The sequence below is a fragment of the Pseudopipra pipra genome, chromosome 8 (genome assembly GCF_036250125.1).
Source record: "Pseudopipra pipra isolate bDixPip1 chromosome 8, bDixPip1.hap1, whole genome shotgun sequence".
Classification (NCBI taxonomy): Eukaryota; Metazoa; Chordata; class Aves; order Passeriformes; family Pipridae; genus Pseudopipra; species Pseudopipra pipra.
The window spans coordinates 34,284,432-34,309,634 of NC_087556.1; the positions used below are offsets into that span (position 1 = coordinate 34,284,432).

The 25,203-nt window shown below is 40.9% G+C and overlaps 1 protein-coding gene across 1 annotated transcript in view; it reads left to right on the top strand.

The window, feature by feature from the left end:
* The window catches only part of CPXM2 (carboxypeptidase X, M14 family member 2), a 75,723-nt gene that overhangs the window by 25,798 nt on the left and 24,722 nt on the right, over positions 1-25,203 (top strand). Inside the window, exons 3-5 of the mRNA XM_064663584.1 lie at positions 4,893-5,032; positions 19,756-19,840; positions 20,317-20,467. Coding sequence (XP_064519654.1) covers positions 4,893-5,032; positions 19,756-19,840; positions 20,317-20,467 — 376 coding nt within the window. The remainder of the gene's footprint in view (positions 1-4,892; positions 5,033-19,755; positions 19,841-20,316; positions 20,468-25,203) is intronic.

A 25,203-nucleotide genomic window follows, 5' to 3' on the forward strand; every position in this document is an offset into this window, starting at 1 on the left:
AACACTGCTTTAAAATAAATAGAGAAGTGGATGAGGTTTCCTGTAAATATTGTCCAGAGTCTGCAGCAGAAGCCAAGGGAAGCAAGCAGAAAAAAAAAAAAAAGAAAAAGGGCCACTTAGCTCATCCTGAAAGCTCCCAGGGCTTGGATTAGACCAAATTTGATCCAAAGCTTTTACCCCTACTGAAAGCTTATCCGTAAAATGTATGTACAGGAATTCCCTAAACACTTGACCACTTAGGGTTACTACTATGGCTGGCAGTGTTAAAAGTATGGGATTGCCTTTATTTAGATACTGTTTTCTTTGGGATCAGTTAAAAATGAACAGTGCTAAAACTTTTCAAAGCCACTCAGAATGTGCAGATCCCTGTCACTGGGGTTTCAGTGACCCTGTCACTGGGCTTTCAGTGCCTAATTTTGCTTTGCATGAAGGCTCCTGATTTTCAGTCATATTTAAGGGGTATTTGCTTCTAACCAAGAGCAGGTTCTGCAGGGGACTGATGTGTCAGATGGGTAATGAGGTCCCTGGTGATTTCTGTTTGCTGCTCAGAAGAAAAGGTTGCAGCATGCTGGGGAAAGGCAAAAGGCACTGGTATTCAGGCTGCTGTGTTTTCATGCTGGTTAGCACTGCACATGGAGAAAAACCCTTGGCCCAAGTTGGAGAGACTCTTAGAGACTTGTGTGCTACTGAAATTCTCTGAACATCCATGTGTATGGTGATGAGCAATTTCATGGGCTGATGCCCCTGTTCAATGATCTGGATTTCAACACAATATTCATGTGACTGTTGTGTTCCTCCCCAAAATAAGGCAAAATCCTCTCTCTGCTTGACCTCATCATCTGATGAGAAGTCAGCTGAGAAGCTCAGGGCTCTCCCCAGGTAACTGGCACTACCTCAGTTCACAGGGAATTTGCAGAATAATGAAGCTTCTGAAGGGTTTGTTTTGGTTTTTTTTTTTCTGTTTAGAAGCATATGAAATGAAACAGTCCATGTGTGCTTTATTCCAAAGAAGGACAGGCTTAGCAGAATTGGATAAGACCTTCTAGGATCTGCTTCTCTTGTGCCCTTGCACTGTGTGGGACCTGATTTTGCTCCCAGTCCTGTATGAATATGGTGATAAAGCTGGGATTTCTTGTGGAAGGAGCAATGTGAGTAGAGACCCATATTTTGGAGATCTAGCCTGCAACTGCAACAGTGGCACAATCAGTAGTAATTTAACATAATCAGGAAAAATTATGGCATAAAATAATATTAACTGAGGTGCTCTGCCTTCAGGGATGAAAGTCATTAGTATTTGTCACTACTACAATAATTAACAGAGGTTAAAATCTGAAATAGTAAGTCAGACTATGTTTCTTTCCCTTCCTCATTTTCCTGATAGGAGAAATCCAAAGAACACTGAGGATTAACCATGTAATGAAATCAATATGCAAACACAGGCATACATCTACAAGGGAGACCTTATATTACCTTCCAGTGCCTCAAGGGGTTCCAAGAGAGCTGGAGGGGGACTTGGGACAAGGGATGGAGGGACAGGACAAGGGGGAATGGCTTCCCAGTGCCAGAGGGCAGGGCTAGATGGGACATTGGGAAGGAATTCTTGGCTGTGGGAGTGGTGAGGCCCTGGCACAGGTTGCCCAGAGAAGCTGTGGCTACCCCATCCCTGGAAGTGTCCAAGGCCAGGTTGGGCAGGGCTTGGAGCAACCTGGGCTAGTGGAAGGTGTCCCTGCCCAAGGCAAGGGATGGGAAGAGATGGGCTTTAAGGTCCTTCCACCCCAAACCATTCTATGATTCTATGGTTGTCTTTCCAGTTCTTTGTTTCAGCAGTTCACTTTGAAAAACTCCATTATCAAAACACAAATAAAAACCAAAATTATTGAAGATCTCCTTTCAGCCTGTGTGCTTTACTTCTTCCCTACTGGCAGTGGTTGCTATAAATACCTGTGATGAGCAATGCTTTTTTTTTTTCCCCTCCCAAACTTCCGATTGTAAAATAATTTTTGTGATCATCCTGCTGGGGATGGAGAAGAATCTGAGCAGAGGTGGTTTGATATTTGATATATTTTTACTGCTGCTCCAGCTGACTTGTGGCAGAAGACTGGTATTTCTTTCTTCATTTGAATAGATTTTGGCAGTAGTATCTATCTCCTCATTATAGAATAAGGCTTTTAGAACAGTGATAATGTGAGCAAGTGTTTATTCTGTCTTGCACATATATATAATTTGGAAGAGAAACATTAATTAAATCACAAAGTAATTATTTGTGAAGGAATTGTACCCTTCATCTCAGTTTCTGGGTACATAGTAACAGTTAATTTGGTTTAGCTGAATTACAATTTTCAACTTTCACACTTCCAGATAACTTATTCCTGAGTGACAAGAAAAAAAAGTCTCCTTTCCTGTATCCAAAAGATATTTTTTCATAAGACACTGCATACTGAGAAATATTTTTGCATTTGGCTGCCGGTGAAATACAAACTGGGTTAGACTTTGTGTTATTCTTGAAAATTCAGTGAAGGAAAAAAGGGTTTGTTTAAGACCCAGCCCTTGCTTCCAGTTTTCATCAGCTCCTTCAGTCTCCTGTTTATGAAGATAATTAAAGTTGTCCATGTCATAACTTGAATTTATTCTTTCCAGTAATTCAATATAGATTTTTAAAATTCAAGTAAACATCTTATTGAGGAAAGGTATCTTGATCTATATAATTTGATAGAATATTTGATAATTGTTCCCATTGTTCAGGAGTGAACATTTTTTTTCTGAAGAAATGTAATAAGAATTCTAATTACAAAATATTTGATTGTGTTTATAAGTTTTTTTTTCATAGTTTTTTGAAGTAGCCATAAGGCAAATTAAACACATTAAGAAAAAAAGACAGATTTGAAGCTTGAAAAGAGAAGTTGTAACATAAATTGGCAATTCTTTTCCTTTCCTTCGGGAACATTTCTGAAAAGAACCTCTCATTGATTAAACTCCTCTTTTTCAGGTAGTACTCTGTGTTAATCAGACATCTGCTTCTTTTTACCTAGTAAAACCTTTATTTTAGCTTCAAAGCAGCTGATGCCAGAAAATAAGCGAGTAGGAAGAAGTAGAAGAATGGTTCTCCCTTTCCTTCTCCCTTTCCTTCTCCCTTTCCTTCTCCCTTTCTTCCCTCTCCCCTATTTAAGGCCATAGTATTTTAAGCTGTGGATAACTAAGACTCCCCATATTGGATACACAACTTAAGCTTGACTTTATTTAAATCCAGTTGAAACCATGGAGACTTGAGGATGTAATTTAGGTGGGGTTTTTCTTTCAAATGAGCACTTTTTTCCTTCTTCTGCTTCCCTCTTCTCACTGTAATGTGGAGGAGAGGTCTATACCCTGAAAAGCATCACACCAGTGGGAAATATCCTCAGATGAAACAAGGACCAAGGATTCCAACTGATGTGGGTACTTGGTCTGCAGAAACTGGTGGAATTTCACCAGTGTGAAAGGAATTAGCAGGATGCTGTTCAAGGTGCTCTGTAGATCCTAACTCTTCCTGGCAAGCACTGGTTTTAAAGCCTAAGGCTGCTTCAAATTCCATCTTATTTTAGAACACGCTGAAACCTTTTCTTCAAAAGGGTTATAACACAGGTCAGTGATCATATTTTTATCCTCATATTTTCCTGTTGTGCAGTTCTCCTTGAAGAATTTACCTTCCATTGCTAATAGACTTTTTCTCGGTATCTCATACTTCAACTTTTATACAAAATTCACTTCAAAATATCACAGCTAATGCATAGAAGTAGGTGGCTTAATTTTATTTTGGTAGAAGTAGGATAACAAATAATTTCTAAGCTGCCCTATCTCAGGTTTGAATACCTGAGAAAATGAGAAGTTTTAGAAATTGAATCCATGTCTGTGTTTTGCAGAATTTCCTTCAGATGCCATAAGGGTCACACTGGGAAAAGGGATTAATGGCTGCATCCTCTCTGAGTTAGACCCACCCATTGCCCATTTGGGTAGAAACAGTCTGTAAAACTCTTCCATTTTATCTGGGAAATATTTAAGGATATCCATTCTTGGAATTGCATGGGTGGCAATGATAAATCCACATAAATCACAGATGAAAAATCATAAAAATACATGTAGCCTCAGAGGACCATATGGCAAAGCTTCTTGCTCTTTATGCCAGTATCCAGCTTGGTGCCAGTCATTTCCTGGGCTTTAGAAAGAAAATAAATATCTGAAGACCTCAGATTCCATTTTTCATTAAATGCTATTTCAGATTTATTTGGAATGCATCTTACCCAAAATACCTTCAGCTATTTCTTTGGCAATGCTGAGAAAGCTGTTTGTGAGGGGTTTGATGACATAAATTGGGATATAGATTGGTACTCAAGTTGGAGTACAGCTGGGCATTCCCGAATTTTTAACCTTTGCCACCCTAGTGATGAAAATTAATAATTCTGGTGCTAAAAATTGGTGGGAAGTACTGTTTCCATATGCCCTACACTCTCCTTTGCTGCTTCCAGGGGAAGGGAGATTGCCTAAACCCTGAATGTTATTGACATGGGTTGGAGCTGGCTTTTTAGGACTTCCAAAACTGAAGACCACGTGGATAGTTTGTTCTGGGTAAAGGCTCTGTCAGGACACAAGCACAGAGAGGTGAACAGACTGAAGCTCAGGACACTCTATCTGACTGAAACTTATATGTGAGGGTTCTTAGTTTTTTAAAGGGACTTTACAGAATTTCCCTCCCCGCTTTGAGTAAGGAAATATTTTCGTGATAACCGTCTCAAGGGTCTTAAACTGGCGCCGAAGGAGTGAGTGGGATGAAAGATTACTTCGTGTGTTCCTTTCTTTTTCCCATGAGAGACCTTCAGTTCCTCAGTCCTGATTTATAGACAGCTTTACCTTCTTTTCAGGCAGGTGTTAACGAAAATGATTTTTATGATGGTGCTTGGTGTGCAGGAAGAAATGACCCATATCAGTGGATTGAAGTGGACGCTCGAAGGCTCACAAAATTCACTGGAGTCATCACACAAGGAAGAAACTCCCTCTGGTCGTAAGTACATGTTTGCTTTTCTCCATCAGATTCTGAGCTTTCAGACCAAGGAATTCGTCTTGTGTTGTGGTTTGGTTCTTCAAGGAAAAAAAAAGAAGGAGTGGAAATTATCTGGCATCCAACAATTGAGTGGAGGAACAGTAAGAGGCAAAGTCATTATATATGGCATAAAATACAAGTTTGAGGATAGCAAATTTGTATAGTTGTTATCTACAACTGGCAAAGGAATCAAGATTCCCTCAGACTGGGGGCCTTTATACTCACCTGGTCCAATTTGCTCATGTCAAACTTTCTCATTCTTTTCCAACATTTAACTTGGTTAGTTTAAGTACTGCTTTTTGGGGTTTTTATTTAGTTTAGAATAACCACTCATCTTTGAGACTTCCTAATCCCTGGGCAATCACCAATTGGTATAATTCCAAAGCAACAAGATTTTTAAATCTGCAGTTAAAACAAATTTCATAGCTATACTTTTTTCTTCTAAAGAGGAATTTAATATAAGCAAAAAAACAAACCAATGCTGTATGTGTGGACCAGAACTGAAGTGTTTAGTAGCAGACTGGTGTGCATTTCCTCCTTTGTGACCTGCACCCAGATGCCCTATAGCACAACTTCCCTCATTCATCCTGGCTGTATATGAGGGATGCAGCAGTCAGAGGGCAGGAACAGGAACTGGAGGTGATGATCTGGTTTTTTTTCCCTGATCTTTACAGTGTTTACTTAGTCTTTTAATTTTTCATTGTCTCACTGTGAGCAAATAATCTCACTTGTGTTGCTGGACCTTTTGAGAAAGCATGCAGGGAATCTATTCTGGTCAGACCTCTCACTTAAGAGTGACATGTAATTAGAGGCAAATCAGAAAAATCCCACTATATCTAAGAAAAAGAATAATTTTCTCTCTAGAGTTTAATTTTCTGTGGTTTTTTTTTTTTTTTTTATTTCTTTTAACATGGCTCTGGGAGTAGGAGCCTTTTGGGCAATAAGATCTCTATATTTATTCCACATTGTTCTGTGTCAGGTAGATAATTTCTGTGGCAAACTCTTATTCTCTTCTATATTCATTCTCTTGACATTGCTGTTTCTATCAACACCAGTGCTTCACTCCTTCATCCTGTTGTATTTCTATTTTTAGTTCAACTCTGTTGTGAGTTTACAGCAGGACTTGACATTATTTATAGTTGGTATTCACAGTCATCTTGGTTTTGTTTGTTTGTGGGGGTTTTTCTGTTGGTTTTTTCTTTGAGTTGTAGAAACACAGAATCACAGCAGGGGTCAGGTTGGAAGGGACCTTAAAGATCATCTAGTTCCAACCCCCCTGTCATGGGCAGGGAGTTTCATTTTGCCCTTTTTCCCCTTTAAGACCCCTGAGGATCTCCAGGATGAACAGGATTGATGCTGGGAGTGCAGGTTCAGGCTCCTCCTGGATTTCTACTCTTATTTGAGGAAAACCAGGCCCATTTCTCCCTGATAGGAGCAAAGATGTTTTCACCTGGAGCAGCTGCACTGTGGGGCAGGTTAATGCCTCCTGGAAAAGATGTCCTGTAAGACTGAAATGTGCCCCATGGCTGGACCAGAGAAGTGGGGAGAAATAGTCCCAGAAAGGGGTGACCTCATTCCCTACTTCCAGCTTGCACACAAGGGACAAAAAAGAGTGGCTTTTGTGGTGGCTTTTCCTGTCAGGGTGTGATGCCTCCATCCCACTCAGTGTCTCCTGATACAGCTTTGGCACTGTGACTGGCTTCCCTGGAATCCACCTCATTTGCTCCCTCTCCTCCTCAGACTGAGCAGATGAAATCAGTGCAGTCGATGTTTGTGTGCTCTGCTCTTTCATCTGTGTGTCCTTAGGTTTTAAAAATAGCTTGATACTCCCCAAGGTACCAAAGTAGATGTTTGTGCTTTCAGAAGGGTTTAGGCTGATGTTTGCAGCCCTCACCTGAGCCAGGAGTGGTGTCCTGGAGGTTTCCTGAGTCTCAGTACCTGGGGACATCATACCCAGCAAGGTGGCAGATGCTGCTTTCTGAGCTAATCCTGTTGCTGCACATGAAAGGAGGGGATCCCTTAGGACTTTCTGTACCAATTCCTCCAGCAGCCAAGAAGGTGAGAGGAAAGGGGGAAAAAAGTGAAATTCTGTTGTGAAGAAGAGCTGTGCCAAGGGAAGTTCAATCCAGGCAACAGCAGAGACCATGAGCTTGGAGCAGAAACTGCCTTGGTGGGGGTTCAGAGGCACTGGTGGAAGTTTCAATATGTGTGGTAAATTTGGGAAACAGTGACCTGACTGCAACCATAGGGGTTGCATGCAGTGAATTGACTCTTGTAAACCAGCCCAGGAAAAACAGTGGTGCAAGACTTTATTGGAGTGGGCAAGTTCCTTTGTGACTCTTTTGCTCTAATGGGCACCAGAAACAAAGGGAGAATCATCAGCTTCTTTCCCTTTACTCAGCTGCTGCCTGTGGTGGTATCAAAAAGGATAGTTTATGATATGAAAGTTTGTACAAAGAGATACCATTCTGTTACCTGAGGCACATTCCCAACTTCTTGAGGGTATGTGACAAGAATAGAGTGCTTTCCTGACTGATGGAAACATATGTTGGAGAATAATCTTATTGTAGATAGGAGAGCCAAAAAACACCTCTCTGATCTGTGTTGTATTAAAAGCAAAAGCCTGCCAAGCAGGGGAGCCAAGGTAAGATCTTTATTTAGTCCAAAGCCTTGGAGACTTTCCCAACATTATATATTAAAAATAAAAATGAAAAATCAAGGCACTGACAGAGGGCAGGTTTAGATTGGCTGTTAGGAAGAAATTCTCCCCTGTGAGGGTGGGGAGGCCCTGGCACAGGTTGCCCAGAGAAGCTGTGGCTGCCCCATCCCTGGAAGTGTCCAAGGCCAGGTTGGACGGGGCTTGGAGCAACCTGGGCTAGTGGGAGGTGTCCCTGCCCATGGCAGGGGGTGGAAAGAGATGGTCTTTAAGATCCTTTCCAAGCCAAACCATTCTGTGATTCTATGACACAGGGATATATGCTCAGTTAACCAATGTTGTTATGTAACAGGGATAAAGAACCAGAAAATCAACCTTTTTTTCCTCTTTTTATTGAACAAGAAACTTTAACAAAATTTAAAAATGTACTTAACTGAAAGTCCTGTGTGAGCTTCTGCCTGAGTCAGGTTTATGCCTGTCCTGGTCCCTTTACTTTCTTGCTGCTGGCTAAAGGAGGACACGTGAAATCATGAGAGAGGACAGGCAAGGACACCCTGCTGTATCCTGGATCAAACAGCTTTGACCTTCACTGCAGGGCTGCAGCATTTGAGTTTTTAGCAGTCTGGCCTTTGCTTTGCTTTATGTGTGATGCTGTAGCCAGAGGTATTATACTGGTGGTGGATGCAACCCTTTACTCCTTTATAGCAGCTCTGGCAACTGTAGCCTGGCTTTGCTGATGGGCCACCCCAACCAGTGACAGTCTGTTCACACCCTGCCTGGCTTATTGGTTTTTTGAGCTTTATAGGCTATGATGACCTGAAGGTTACCCTTTACACAATGCAAAGAACAGAAAAACTCATGGAGTGGCCACTTTCTGCCTGGTGACTGGAGCTGCTTCACCTCAATCTCACTTGGAAAGCTGCTATTCCTTGTCTTGTCTCCCTGTTGTGGCTCTGCTTGTCCATCCCAGACTCTCATGTTTGAGACATGAGAGCCTTGAGGAGGAAGAGCTGCAGAAACAGCTCTTGAAAACCCAGATGACCTGAAAGGAGAGAAGGAAACTGAGCTTGGTTTGTAATGAATACTTGAATTGTTTAATCATTTCCTTTTTAAGGAAAAACACTTCAGAGTCAAATTTTTTGCTCGAGCTGACTGGCTGTGAATTCTGGGATAGTCACATGAAATTAAATCTTTTTTTGCCTTTTTTATTTATTTTTTTTTTTTGCTTGTAATAAGCAAAACCAAGCTTTCAACAAAAACTCCTGGATTTGAGGAGTCATTCCTTTTACCAGTTAAAGCAAGCACATGGACCTGAGGTACCTCAGTCATTCTTGGGAAACCTGAAATCATCAAAGTGCTCTTTTACCACCACAAATGGCAAATCTGTTTAAATTATCCAGAAGATCTGCAGATGTTGAATTTCACAGAAAAAGTGAGGCCCAGCTGCAAGAACCGGAACTTCTTTTTGATTTTTTCACTGAAAATATCCAGAAGTCAGAAGTGCCACATGTGTTGGTTAATAGGAATAAAATCCAATGCCTTGAAAATGGGCAGAATATCAGTTCCTTTGTATGGCTGAATATTTGGGAGACAAATATTATATGTAATTCTTCATATTGCTGCCAATACAACTCTCAGTTTTATAAACTAAATATCTTTAGACAACTGTTCAAGGCTGTTGAGTGAGACACTGGATGCATCACTGTGGAATTGTGCCACATATTTAAAGGAATGATGTGACACTTTAAAATATGCACTCTCTTGACAGAGGGAAAGAAAATATTAACCACTCTTAGCAGTTTGGCAAGAATCTAAAAAGCAGAGGAAACATGTTTCCCACAAACCAAACTCTCTCTTGATAATTCAACATCATCTTTTGTATCAAGAGAAAACCCACATGTCTAAATAGAGTCAGTGTGTGCTGACTATTATAGAGCTTCAGGCTGTGTGAATGCAGAGGATGTTTTGGTTTTAGAAGAAGATGTAATGTTGCAGTGAGTAAAATACGTGTGTGACAATGCATTTTCTTATAATTAACCTTTCAGTCATTAAATTATTCAGTATCATGGAATGACAAAATGACAACAGTAAGAAAAAACATGGATGAAATAATCTGTGCAGGATGCTTGAAGTCCAAAGCAAAATTCTGAAGTTTTCAGGAAAAAATCAAAACAGACTTAGTTTCCAGTATATTCTCTTTAAAACCTTTCAGCTCCATGAAAATATGGAGGACATTTTATGCAAGATATTTATCTTTAGGGAAAAAAATGGGAGGGGGAGGATCTTAATTTTTAAAGCCAGATTTGTGTAGAGGTGGGTCTCTAGGTTTAGCAAAATTGCAATAGCTCTTAAAAGCTTTGAGGAGACAACAAATCAATGGCACTGCTGGCTGGAGGGAATGACTTACCTGGTTCCAAACTGACACACTTTTCAGCTGGTCACTTTTGTTCATCTCTGCTGAAGCAACCTTTTAACTAGAAGCTGGTGTAGCCACCAGCCCATGCTCCCTATTGTGTCACTCATTTGATTTCCTTGTGCTGCTCAGTAGGGACAGCAAATAATAAATATCCAGCAGATTTGATTTTGTCTGATTATGCTTTTGCTAATGACAAGATACTTGTGATTGAACAGGGGAATAATTTTGCAAAATTTTTATAGTGCAGCCTCATCCTCAGCCTTCTCTCTGTGCACTGCAGCCCTTCCTGATCCCCCAAAATCCCTTTTGACAAGCTGTCCTTAGGGAGTTGTAGGTCTGTAACAAGCTGGGTGCCTTCCAGAGGTACAGTTGAGGATAAATTTAGGTCAGTGCAGTTTGCTTGCTGCTAATTTTGGCGGTACAGCACTCTGCTCTTTCTTTGGTCACAAAATGAATGTGTTGCCCCACATTTCAACTTATTGTTACGCTCAGTAGCTGCTCCTCAGGAGCTAGATTTTGGTCTTAGGCAATCTGCATGTGAGGACTGCAAGGTGGTAAAAGTCATAGAATCACTGAACCATTAAGGCTGGAAAAGACCTCAGAGATCATGAAGTCCAACCATTAAAATAATAATAACACTGCCAGGCTCTTATCAGCCATTCCTAATAGTAAGACCATGGTCTCAGTATAAGATTGGCTTCATGAAGAGATGAGCATCTTTAGTATTCCAATCATAGTAGTAGAAAGAGGAGTGATAATCCTATCACTGTAACTACATTAGCACTGGGGACAGTGTAGTGGTTATTTATGGGTATTTGAGTTGTTTCTACAACATATGAAAACAGAATTTTGCACTGTACCCATGAAAGGTCAAAATACAGCAGTGTAATGCTGCATTTGAGAGCAGAGTAGAATAAACTCTAAATCCTGTCCAGCTCACAAGTACAACTTACAGACAAACTTACAGACTGACTTTTAAAGCAGTACCTCCTGTCCCTACGCAGAGGCTGTGAAAACACACCCTGGTGAAACTTCAACAAGTTCCATGGAAACGTCTGGATGTTTTATCCAAGTCACGTAACAAAATAAGCAGCTGCTGCGTGCAGACTTGAATTGCTCTGGTGTATTAAGTCAGTGCAAACTGTTATTTGCCCTGACGGGGTGACAGAACTGCAGAGATTGTTACAGCTTTCCCAAAGTCAGACTCATAGAGGGAATTGTTCCAAATCCACAGATATCATATCAAGTACATTGATGGGAGTTATAAAATAACCTGAATACAGGGTAGGAAAAGCTCTCTTGATAACAGTAATATCACTAGTTATATGTTATGTTAATGCTTATGATTGGTTTACTTTATAAATTATATTTTCTGTTGACTGTGTCTTGGTGGATCCATCTCATGGGCTTTCAGTTGTTGCAGTGCTGAGCCAGACTTTGGCAGCTGTAGCTTCCAGATCTCTCCATCTATTATTTGCTTTACTTCATTCCCTGTGCCCTGTTAATCTTCCAGCTCAATTCTTGTACCTCACACGAGGTTTTGACACAGCGCTCACCGCTGCCGATGAACACTCACCATCCCGGCGAGGGGCAGCTGGGCTGGTGACCAGCTGGGGTGATTCTGTGCAGGTGGAGTTCTGACAGCACACCCAGAAATGTGTTTATACTTCCACAAGTTTGTTTGGTGAGGATGTCAGCACTGCTGCTGTTCTGTTGAGGGTAGGATTTGTCACAGTGCTCTTTTGCCAAAGGCTGGGTGACTCACAGCGCAGCACTAGGAGGGAGCAGGTCACTGCCACCCCCCCAGGGAGGGCTCCTGCCTGGTCAGCCACCACTTTGCCCTGGGAAAGGGTGCTGGGGTGTGGAGAGAACCTATTCTGTACAACAAGGCTCACTGGGGGCGCTCAGAAGAGGAAGAAAAGCTTTTTAACCTCCACAGAAGGGACTTGAAATCAAATGAGCTGAAGCCTTTTGGAAAAGGCTCCATCAAATGAAAACAGGCATCTGCTGCAGCAGGTTACTCACACTTACTCATCACAGCCTTGATTTGTATGTTTTGCCTGTGCATTGTGGCTTCTTGCAATGAGAATGGTTGTGTGAGGATTATGGAAGGGACATCATGCTCCCTGTCCCTCCACTCGTGCCCTGTGCAGCTTTCCCAAACCAGTGTCCCTTCTGGATGCTCCAAGTGGCACTTGACCACATCTCTGTGTGAGCTTGGTAGCAATGAGCCCCTTCAGCATTGCTTTAAATGGGCTCCCAGCTGTGCACACAAATGGCAGTGTTTGCTGGTTACTGTCAAGGCTTTTTATTTTCCATCACTTTAGTATTAATGGAAGTTAAGAAGGGGACAGAAAGATGCAATGGGGCAGTACCTGCATAGTCCAAATTTTTCTCCTCAAATACATGACTGATAGGCACAAAAGAGAAGGGAAAATTAAAAATATCACAAAAGGAGGTTCTGAAGAAAAGGAATCACAGCCTGGTTGTGCTTAACAGATACAGAAAATATGAAAAAGGAAAGTCTGATATAGGAAGAATTTCAAACACACGCAGATCTTTTTGCAAAGAGTGACCCAAAATGAGAGTGTTAAGACCAAAGTCTTTGGGGAGAGGACATCTTTGACCCTGGTGGCATCAGGTGTTCCTGTCTGAATGTACAGCAGCAAAAGGAAACACCTACAGCTGGCACTGCATTTTATAGAAAGGTCAGAAAGACATGAAAATCTTCATAAAAACCTGGCTGTAAACTGCAGACATTGGGTGGGAAAGGTATCTGCAACCCCAACTCCTGCTAATGGAGGAAAGCTTTGAAAAATCTGTGCTGAATTCATTTCCAGCAAGTGAAATTCTGGCCCTGGGCTTTTCTTCACAGGGCCTCCAAAGAGCTGGGTTTCACAGCAGTACATTCATTTAAGTCAGCTAGAAGCAATTTTAAAATTTAAACATTCAAATATTTCAGTTATTAAAAAAATACTGTTACTTGCAAGTCAATCTCCGTCTCTTAAATCATATTTGTTTTAATCAGTTTGTAAACTTGCTGGGTTACCTGTGGTTAACCTGAGCATTTTTTGACTTGTCATGCTTGAAAAGTGTTTGGCAGTGGGTGATTTAAAATTTTGTCAGCATAAATATTATTATATAATATTATTATTAATGGTTTTACATTTAATTGCATGAGAGTACAAATTAATTTTTCAAGTAGAAAGCCATTTAATTGCCAGCATGCTGATTCTGTTGCACGAGTACCATTTAATCTAAGGCTTGCCTAGCATTTTTTTTGGTATAGAGATTATGCTATCTCAAGTATTTGGGCTTGTCAATTTATATATTATTGGAGGATACACATTTGTTTGCCTGACTGGTTCTATTTTATAATAATTGTAAGTATTTTTATTGCAGATAAATCAGATTATCATGACAGCAGAAGAATAATACGCTCAGCTGGAGCCAGGTCCATTGTAGAAGATATTAATGTGAACTCTGCCAGTGTTTGCCAGGCTCATCCCCAGAATCTCATAGAATCCCAGAATAGTTTGGGCTGGAAGGGACCTTAAAGATTATCCAGTCCCACCCCTTTCCATGGGCAGGGACACCTTCCACTATTCCAGGTTGCTCCAAGCCCTGTACAACCTGGCCCTGGACACTTCCAGGGATCCAGGGGCAGCCACAGCTTCTTTGGGCAACCTGTGCCAGGGCCTCACCACCCTCACAGCCAAGAATTCCTTACCAATATCCCATCTAACCCTGCCCTGTGGCAGTGAGAAGCCATTCCCCCTTGTTCTGTCCCTCCAGGCCTTTGTCCAAAGTCCCTCTCCAGCTCTCTTGGAGCCCCTTTAGGCACTGGAAGGTGCCATAAAGTCAGCCCAGAGCCTTCTCTTCCTCAGGCTGAACAACCCCAATTTTCCTCAGCCTTTCCTCATGGGAGAGGTATTCCATTCCTCTAATCTTGTTTGTGGCCCATCTCTGCCACTGTGGGCTTGAGCTTCTGCTGACCTCAACATTCCTTCTTTATCTCAAATCACATGGGGTTTCACTGATGCGGAAAAACATCCTTAGAGACTGGGATCAGAGTATCAGATTTACTTCACTTGTTGCTTATTCAGCTTTCCGTGAGTGAGAAGTTTGGCCTTAAGACATTACATGCAGCAGATGCTGTTCAAACCAAATAAACTCATCCCCAACTAGTGCCAGGTCTCAGCTGATGCAGTGCCTGCTGGAGCCTGGCAAAACCCAGCCTGGCATCCCTCCATTGCTTCCCATTTAACACCCACTGTGTGTTCTGCTGAGCTGGGATTCAGCCTCGTGTCTAACACACATCAAGAAAAGTCAGTGAATTGTCTCGGGGATATTTTGTTGTTCTGGTGCTGTCAGGATGCCTTTCCCTGTGCTCAGTAGCCTGATGCTGCTGTTAGATATAAGGAAAAGTTGATTATTGGGATAAGAACCTGCCAAGGCTGTAGGAGATCTGCTTTTAAATCTCTGCTTTGATTCAAGTTTTCTCTGTCCTTGGGCAAGGCACTTTATCCCTCAGCTTGTCTCTTTTTTTGATGAAAACGGAAAAGCAGGGCATTTCCATGTGTCACAAGAAGCTGAATTTGAAATTGAAGATATTCAAATAAGCCTTGTCTAAGGCTAATGCATTAGAGATAAAACCCAAGTAATTAGTAATAATTTAAAAATGCACCACATTAAGTGAATTTGAATCATATTTTGATTTTTGCATTTACTTTGTCTGAAAGGAATTGATTAGTGTTGGCAGTGGATATTGAGGTTTTTCAGATGGGTTCCTTCTGAAGAGATAAGGCTGGCATAAATTTTAAAAAGAATTATTAATGGGATGCACCTGAATCCAGAGGGTTCCTGTCAAATCTGTACCTCATGATCGTTTTCTAGCCTTGATGAAATTTGTGAGGCAGTCCTGGAAGAGGCACTTTGTGAGAGAGCCTGATGAACTGGAGCTAAGCTTGGACACTTGTGAATTGTCACGCAATAACTTCTGTATTGCTTTGCTTTCTGCCAAGAAAGAGCTCAGTAATTAACACGCTCTTTTCTGAATGCTGGCATAGGACTGTCCCTGAATCATGTCTCCTCAACTCGGTAAACCCAACAAATATCTGTATTTTTCTCTGAGGAGTATAATGGTAGGTCCAGGAATGTTTTATAGGTTGAAACCAGAAGAGCTTCTCAAAACAACAGCAGGGACATCCTAAGTGTTGGAAAACTTTATGGCTTTGTTTCAGCCTTCCTTAGACAGCTTTATTGTTCAGTGCTGATGGGCCCTGAAAAGATTGGATGTGACGTGCTGCAGAAATAATGTCTGCAAATCCCAACCCCACGAGATGGATCTTGGTGTCACCAGGTAATTGTACAGATGACATTCCCCAATATTTCTAGCACAAGGTCTTGCTTTAGCTGTCGTGTTTCTCTGATGGATTTCCACAAAAATGTTTAGATTTCTGTGCCTGCATGAATAAACTGAGCACCACGGACGTATTAAACTCTTCAGTTCCAGGAAGCATCGTGCTTGCTGGAAGCAGACTGGAGACGTGCAACACCTCCATCTGCTTCCTGGGAGCAGCAGACCTCATGTGTCACACATGTGTGGGAAAACTGCAGCTTTCAGGAATATTTAGTAGGTTGAATGTTCTTCTGCTGGTCTGTAGCTGTAGGAATATCTGGGATTTGAAGATACCTGCCTGGTCAGAAACCCTGAGCAGTAGGTTTTGCTAGTTTTCCAAATGCTCTGAACAGAAGAATACACACAGAGTTCCCCTTCCCCATCCTGTGAGATGTGACTTTTAGGCAGGAGGTGCCATTTCTGAGGGGAATCTGAATTGACAGGAACCTTCTTAGGTTGGATACTAGAAAAAGATTCTTCCCCCAGAGGGTGGTTGGGCACTGAACGGGCTCCCCAGGGCAGTGGGCACAGCACCAAGGCTGACAGAGCTCAAGGAGCATTTGGATGATCCTCTTTGGTGTGACCCTTGGGAATGGGTCTGTGCAGGGCTAAGGTTTGCACTCCATGATCCCTGTGGGTCCCTTCCAACTCAGCATACCCTGTGATTCTGTGATTCTTGTTGTTATCAGAATCTGTTTTTCTAATGACATTGGAAAAAAATAGGGGAAGAGTCTAAGCCCCTGGAGGCAGTTTTGTAGGGCCAGTGGGAGAAGGATCTGGTCACTGTGATGTCTTTATTTTGCTTCTCAACAAAATGCTTATTCCTTACAGGCAAGCACAAATAACAGTATATTGTGTGTGCCTAACACATTACACTGATTTATCTCATCCCACGACCCTCTGAGGTCCTTCTACACTGCAAGTGTACAGGACTGGATGCAGTCCCATTTGGACTTTAATTGCAGGCTGCTGCTCAAAAGCACGTTACTCGTTGCTACTCAGGATGGAAAATGTGCAGGACTGATTTGTATACGTTTTCCTTTGGGAGAAGTTGGAACCTTTGCAATGGTAGGGAGTGAGAAAATAAAAATACGTTAAATAAAAGTCCCATCTTAGAAAAGTTACTGTGACAGCAGTATTTTCTCATGCCAGTAAAATGAGCTTGTTCTTTTAAAAGCTTTCTATACATGCCATGAGTTTCTCAAGAAGTCACAGTTATAAAGACTGTCCACTGTTGTCTTGGTTTTATGGGACTGCAGCATTTTGTTTGAATTTCTTTTGCAGATGTTGAGCAATGACTATGGATGTATTTGTGTTTGCCCTCCTAATCTGATTTGTGCAGTTGAAGTGAAAAAAGTTCTGTAATACTTCAGAAGCAATGATGTTATTTGTTTTGTGACATTGCTTCTTTTGGTCATTGAATCTTATTTTTGCAAATCACCAAGAATATTAAAATAACCACCCAACAGCCTCAAATCCAGACAAAACCTCCAACAAAACAAACAAGCAAATTAAAAAAACCCCAAATGTGCACTGAATACGTACACTCCCACCATTCTTATTCAATCCCACGAGTTTTGCTCTCAGGATTTTCTTTTCATTCAGAAAAAGCTATTTTCCTTTTCCTGGAGTTTTGCTGTTGGCCATTTCACAGAACCACAGAATGGTTTGACTTGGAAGGGACCTCAAAAACTGTCTTGTTCCAACCCCCTGCCTTGGGCAGGGACACCTTCCACTAGCCCAGGTTGCTCCAAGTCCTGTCCAACCTGGTCTTGGACACTTCCAGGGATGGGGCAGCCACAGCTTCTCTGGGCAACCTGTGCCAGGGCCACCCCACCCTCACAGGGAAGAATTTCTTCCTAATATCTAATCTAACCCTGCTTTCTTTCATCACTCTTGTCCTGTCACTCTATGCCATTGTCACAAGTCACTCTCCTCCTCTCTTGTAGCCCCTTTGTTTGAAAGAAGGAAATCTGCCTTTCTTTAACATATCATAACGGAGAAGTGGAGGGAAGAAAGTGAAGTTCTTTGCAAGAGTCAACAGTAAACTTATCTAACATGTTGAAGTCACTGTTTATTTTGTTGTATATCATTTATCATTTTACAGCCAAGTACTAGAGATGCCAGCATGGCACTTCACAGATCTCCAGTAAATCTCCTGTCCCAGGAGATCTTCCACTGACAGGCAGACAATTAGTATTTGCAGAGTGCTGCTAACTTTGTTACAGTTGTTTACCAAATACAAAAGTTGTGTGCATTACAAGTGATAGATGTATCCTTCTTTTCATTACAATAACAAAAAGTTCAGTCTGCTTGGCAGTAGTCAAGATTTTTCCACTTAATCTAACATGAATGGCAAAATCTATTCATTGAAGGAGGCTGGTGAAAGATTTGCAAAGGACTGTTTTACTGTCTAAAACAGAGCTGGGTTTGTTTAGTCTTTTTTTTTTTGGTCAAAATCACATGATATCTCATTTTTTTGCCTTTGGAGGCATTAATGTACACATACAGAAGTGCTTTTCCAAATCCTGCAAAACATTTGCCTCATCTTTGGTTTTCAGCATGTAAAAGAAAAAACAACACAAAAAACGTGATGTCAAGATGTAAGTCTGGTAAGTCTGGACATCAGTTTGAACCTTCTACGTAAGTGGGAGCACTGATACTCAGAAAATGAAATAGCAGATGGAAATCTAAAGTTACAAATTTTCTGTTGCCATCCATTGGCTTAGGCATTACCTGAAGGTCACAAGGGAAGCTTCGTGAACTTGGGCTGATCTTAAAACTGCCCCTTTTTTGATCTTCACTAGAAGTCTGACTCTCTTCAGTGAGCTCAAAAAGGCTGTTTTGTCCCTTTGCACACCAGCACGGTGGAACCAGTGTGTGTGTTGTGTCTGTGTGTTCATAGGTAGTTTGTTAATATTATTTGCTGATTTTAAAAGAAAAAAACACAAACAACCAAAGTCGTATTTGTTTGGGTGCAGTACAAGGGGAAGTTTTTTATAGATGTGTCTGTCCTTCCAGGTACTCCCTGATCTCCAGTTCTTTTGCTCTGATGCTTCTCCCATAACTTCCCAAATGGCCCCTATTCTTCTCTGGGGTCCCAAGAGCTCTCCTCACCCCAGTTTCACTCCCAGCAATCTGAGTGTAGCTTAGCTAAGAACCTGTGTTGAAGAATGACAGCTCTGGGAGCCCTGCTGGTTTTGCATGATTAGTTTATGTACATAAATACAGAATCTAATCATCCTGGACTGGCTTTATGGTACAAACCCACCTCTAAACCACAGGTCTCCTCCCAGTCCCTGCCTACTGAATCTAGGAAGGTGTTAGGGGAAAAAATAAATTACTGCTGCTCCTTCTTACAAATATGAGAGGAGAGTTGGGTATTAATTTTTCCAGCCTTCTCCATAGCTGTATATGCATTTCCATGGATAATGCCCAAGCAGTGTAAAAACTCCCTAACTTCTACTCCACCCAGAATATAGGAGCCGGCGTTGTATTTCTCTTCATACTCTTCTTTAGCTGGATCCAGACAAGGTATAACTGAAGTGCAAATGTAAATTTTGCTTTTTTAGTTTAAAGGGGATTTTGCTGTAAATCAGATAACAGGCCATTAGAAAGATCAGCCTACTGAGGATTGATTTGGATATTGTAGGAATGAACTGGTGCTGTGATCAATTGGACTCTGCTGCGCAAAGACAGAATTGTCTCTCTGTCCTTATCTCTTCCTAATAAATACAAGAATGACTGCAGGCTCCAGTTATTCTTGTATTGAAAGAAATGGAAATTTTTCTCGTTGAAATTCACAGACATTTCATCCTAGAGGATTTATTACTTTTTTCCCATCCTCTCTGATAATAACAGCAGAACTAATAAATGTTCTGTAGCTGAAAAGATGATTTTTGAACACTGTATAAATCTGTTCTAGATAAGCCATTTATCCCAAACTCTGCATATAAAAGGGAAGGAGAACAATAATGTCTCACCTCCTGGAATACAAGAATATTATCACACTGGGGTTTTGCTTCTAGGGGCTATGATTTTTGAATTGGTTTCTGAATCTGGGTTTGCATGTCCCTATTTCAGCCAGCTGTTGACATGTCTTTGTCCAGCGGAATTTCCATTGCCAGAAGTTACAAGTTTGATTATGCTAAACAATGTGCAGTCATTTGAAGTTATGAAAAATAACTTAGTTACTCTCTGTCTTTTTCAAGGAGTAACTGGGTGACCTCTTACAGAGTCTTGGTGAGCAATGACAGCCACGCATGGACTGCTGTCAGAAACGAGTCTGGAGACGTGGTGAGTATGAGGAAACAGATGTTTTATGATAAAGAGCAGAGGTTGGAAAGCAGGGGGCTGGCCATCTGGAGTTTTGATTTGCCAGATTAGTCAGTGCAGCACTTAAAGGCAACATCTCCCAGTGGTGCCCCTGATTTTAAGAGCAAATCGCATAGTGAAGAAAGGGACCCAGAGTGCCCCTTCTGGCAAGGCTGTGTCTGCCTATGATAAGATGCTTTTCTTGTTGCTGGCCCATGTTGGGATTAGCATCAGTTTGCTGATCCCTGAGGACATCTCATGCCTATTTCCAGAGAAAGGCTGTAGAGCTCCAGCTCCGAGGGGCATGAGGGGATTGTGCTCTTTGAAGAGCAGTTCTGGCCTGGGCCACCATCAGCCTGGGGCTCGACCGGGTGATTTCATTTGTTTCTGTAACCAAAACTGCTAAAAGACCTTTTGAAGAACTGATCTTGCCATTTTCTTATGTTTGGCCTGCATAGATTTTTCCAGGAAACAGTGAGAAAGAGATCCCAGTTCTCAATATGCTGCCGGTGCCACTGGTCGCACGTTACATCCGGATAAACCCCCGGTCCTGGTTTGAGGAAGGAAGCATCTGCATGAGACTGGAAATCTTGGGCTGTCCTTTGCCAGGTAAGAGATTTCTCAGTTGATGTTGACATGGCTTTGTGCCAAGACTCAGAAATTCCATTTCCTTTGAATATCTTTTCTTTTGATATAATACTTTAGATAGAGTTATGCAAAAAGAAACCGAAATACCTGTCCAGAATCATAAGTAGTATCAGGATAACTTTTCATAGGCAAACCCACAGTAAGTGGCTTTATTAATAAAACAAGATTGCCTGGGAGATACAACAAGATTTTCTTAGTTGTTTGAGCTTAAATACAGTGTAATTAATCTTACTGAGTGCACAGGTACTATGGTGGCAATAGGATTATGTATTGGGACAGACACTTGCAGATGTCTTAAGCTTCCAAAGCAAGAAAGAACAATTATAATTCTATACCCTCATTTTTTTTTTTTTTTTTTTTATTTTGTTCTTTAAGCCATAGGACTTCTCTGAAATATTTTGAAGGCAAATAATCTGACTCAACTAGTGCTTATCTTATAGGGGGGAAGAGAGGGAAGTGGGGGTGTAAGGAATTCCTAGCAAATTTCAAGTGTTATTAAATCCAGCATGATTCATGGTAAGTCAAAAGTGAAAGTACATGGTCCTATGCTGTGAAAGGCCACTTAAAAAAACCCCAAACAAACATTCAATACTGCAAATTCTGGCAAGGCCATGATTCTGTTAAGCACATTGTAAATAGTCTTGTAGAGGATTTATGTCTTCATATGTATGTGTATGTATATAAATAGTTAAAAACCTGTTTGCTCAAAGCTTTTCTAAGTCTCTCACTGCTCATTCCATGCCTCTCATCTGCTTTTATTTTTAATTTGATCTCAAATTCTGGCACCTTGGGGAGTTTTTTGCAGAGGGCTATAAATAGTATTTTCAAAATACTGGAGCCAGAAGGAGAACTGCCTTTCCAGAGCTTTCATTATATCTGCCTCTGTTCTGAGTCTTGCTGCCTCCAATTCCACTGTTGATGTAGGGTCTCCACATGCCAAGCAGAGGTAGCTTGATTTTTTTGTCCTTTAGATGTTTAAATACTCGAGGGGGAAAAAAAACAACGAAAAAACCAACAGTTTGGGGCATGGAAGGGATAATTCTCTGGGAAGGGGTAATTCTCTGACAAAGAGAAGTATGGGGCAAGTACTGTCATAAAACTGTGTTACCATAAAGGTGTGAAATTTAGGAGCACATAGACAACTGCTTATCTGTGGGTAAAAACTATATCCTGGATTTCATGGCAGTGACCAGGGGTGCCCTGTGCATGTGAATTTTCTATGTTCTCACTAGGATTCTAATTTCTTTCTCTTTCTGCTGTGGGTTTAGAACACTCCAGCTCTGTGGGTTGCTCGTTCCCCATTGTACCTCTTACCCTGGATGGGCAATTCCACAGCCAGTGTTCCCCTTCAGCTCTTGAAAGAGCTCTCAAAGAACAGTGATCTATCCCAAATTCCTATGCAGGTTTGCAGAGGATCCACTCTGTATAAACCAGGTGTGAGGCCGAAGGAAAACTGAGGCTTTCTTCAGCACCATGACTTTACAGAGAGGTCTCCAGGGATGACAGAGAGGGCACGGGGATGAAAGAGATGACACTCAAACCATTTGGGAGGGCAATTGGTAGGGAAGTTCTCATGGTTCTTTTCTATTCCCTAAAAGTGTAATCAAAGAGGAAAGAGCAAAAATGTCAGTATTTGGGAAGGTGATTTTTAGTTAGCACAGCAGTTACTTCCCCTGGATTTTTGTTGGCTATATACCCACTCAGGGCCAAACTCTGCTTTACAATGTTAACATTTGTCACCCTTCAGCTTCCTGGGGCTGTGTCAGTGGGTAAAGGTGAGAACACATCTGCACTACCACCACTGTTTTGCTGAGTGCTCTTACAGCTTGTCACAGGTCTTGCATTAGCATGGAAACAGCATCAGTGCATCTTCCTGCTAGTCATTTATTGAGTTAATTGCCCGCAGTGTCTGATTCAGTATATTCCTGAAAGAAAATACCAGAATCATTCATTGAGAAACATAATGGGAATGGGGTGTGTTCATTACAAAATGTAATTGGACTGAAAGAACTAATAGGTTTTGATAAGTGCTGACCCATCTTTTTAGCTCAGAAAGAACTGACATTTCATTCTTCTCGCTCATTTTATTCATCGCACGCGAGGAGCTCAAAACAAAGCTGCTCCTCAGGTTGAAGCGGCCTTTCCACGCACGTTTTCTTACTGTAGGACATGGCATTTTTTGCAGTTCTCTCTAAGTGGATTCCTCACCCATTATTGGTTCCATCTTGCTTGTTCCAAGTTGGATAATCCAATGGTTTGGCCGTGGGAGCAGCGACTTTGACAGCGCTGCTCTAATACACTGGATTGTTTGTGTGACAGAAATCAGGGGTTCTGTCCTGACACAGTTTTTCCATAAAACTGAGCAAGTCTCCTAAATTAATCAAAATCAGGAGGTAGAGCTCTGTTAGTTCACTTAGCTCCAGCCTTTCCAGAGTCCAAAGACCCATGAAAGAAGTTATGTGATGCTCTGTTTCCTTGAACACTGTGTGTGGTTTTGATTATTTTGCACCCTGAGTGTGAACATACAAGAAATCAAGTTGTCAGGAGGAGCAGTTTGGTCAATTTAGGGTCCCAAGGTACCACATCCTCCTGAGGCAATGACAATGCACAGGCATGTGGGGCATAGGGAAATAATCTCCAAAAAAAAGAAGGGTGGAAGGAAAGTAAGACATTTTTCCTGACTGTGAATTTCTTTCCATGTCTTCTAGACTTGTAATTTTAAGTTTTATGTCTTTATTAATCCTTGAATAAATTAAGTCATTTGCATTCAGTCTGTGATCTGTATCAGCTTTTCATCATGCTGACTCACAGGGGAGGGTAATAAAGGAATAAGGAGAAAGTATAAAAGATAAAGAAGAAACCTGAATAGATATTAATATTCTGGGAAAGCTTTTTAGCACTCTCAGAATGAGATGGAAATGGTTAAAGACAGCTAGGATCCATTCCTGTGGGTAAGGCTCTGGCCATAAAACCTGCTGCATGTGCTGGGTGCACCAAAAATTGGAGAAATGAGAAAACTACTTGGATAATTGAAACAGAGAAGTTACTTGTTGTCTAATCTGTATTATAATTGTATTTTTTATCATTGAAATGCTTATATCTTATTCATAACATACATTTTTGGTATGTTGTAGGCTAGATTTGACAAACAACCTTTTCTAGACTGTTACAGTAGCTCTATAAAAAGAAGCTGTGTTATCCAATTGTGTCAGTAATATTTTTTGGGCAGCAGAAATGATTTGCTGTTTCACCAAGGGAAAGACATTTATCTGTGGAGGAAAGATGCCAGAAAATCCCACCTACAGCAGATGATCAGTGCTGCCATTTCTCACTGGGCTAAAAGAGGACAAAACCACAAGCGTTTAATTCCCTCTCCACTTTCCAAAAATGTTGGTATTTACACAGATGCAGATTGACACACACAATCTTTTGCAATTGCCTCAGAGGGATGGATGTACTTTCCTTACCTTTTCTTTCTCAAACCTAAGGAGAGTCAAAAAGGAACTGCTTATGATCAAAAGCACCCAGAGATCGGAGAGAGAAAATTAGCTGAGATCTTCATGCATTTATTTATATTGTACGGTATTCAAGGCAATAGGCAATTATTTTAATGGTATAAATTTGTGATGAAATTTAATTTTTAATAGTTCTTACACAGAAAACTATCATTGGTTCCATGATTATGCCATCACTTTCAACCCATGCTAAAAAATGAACTTTAACAACTCTATAATGGAGTACTGTGTTTTGCAGTGGATTAAGTCCTATTTTCATTGCTTCTCTCTTAATGCCAGGCTACCTAGTCAAGTTTAGGACTGTGTTCATTTTGTATAAAAATGTGAATTTCTACAAGTATCTTTCATTATAAGTGGTCATGTAAACAGCAGTACTCAGACTTACTTCTGAGAGCAAATCCCTCCTTAGGGTGACAGTCTGTCTTTGGGTTCTACTTTTATCATTTCAAAGCTAAAACTTAATCTTGGACAAGCTAAAATTTTTTGTGAGTTTGAGCAAAGACTGAATAAAATGAGACCAAATTAGGTAATTCTCCTGGGAAAGGCAAATGTATTACGTTTCTCCATGCTCATCAAGAAAGCTATGTGACATCCCCCAGTGATACAGTGGGTGTCATTAAAAGGTTTTATTTCATATTTTATTTCTAAAATTAAGTGCGTATTATCCTGAAGACGTGTTAAGAATCCTCAGAATTGTCATTATTGTCAGATTCAGGCTGCAGGAAATCGTTAAAATGATTAAATGGTGGTAGAAAACCTTTAAGAAGCAACTATTGCAGATTAAGAGTTTGAGTTTCCTCTCACCCATTATGCTTAACTGGAATTAGTTGTTTTATATTTGACTATACATCCACATGTATATAAAAGAATCCATTTATAGTTGAAAAATATTATTTCATTGCTGATTTTTTTCCTTGCTGATTTAATGTGTGATCTTAATGCTCGTGAGTAATGCTCATGAGACTGCCATGAAACAGATCATGTGGAAAAAAAACTTGGAATCACCTGATGTGGCTGCCAGCGGATTTATTTCAAGATTACACATGTGCTGTCTGTGAGATGTTCAATTTTGTGAAGACAAGTCAAATTCACTTATATTACACAGAAATTAAAAAAATCAGTCATTTGCAAAGTAGCTCATTGAGGCTTTTAAGGCGATCCAAAGGATTTAGACCGGAATAT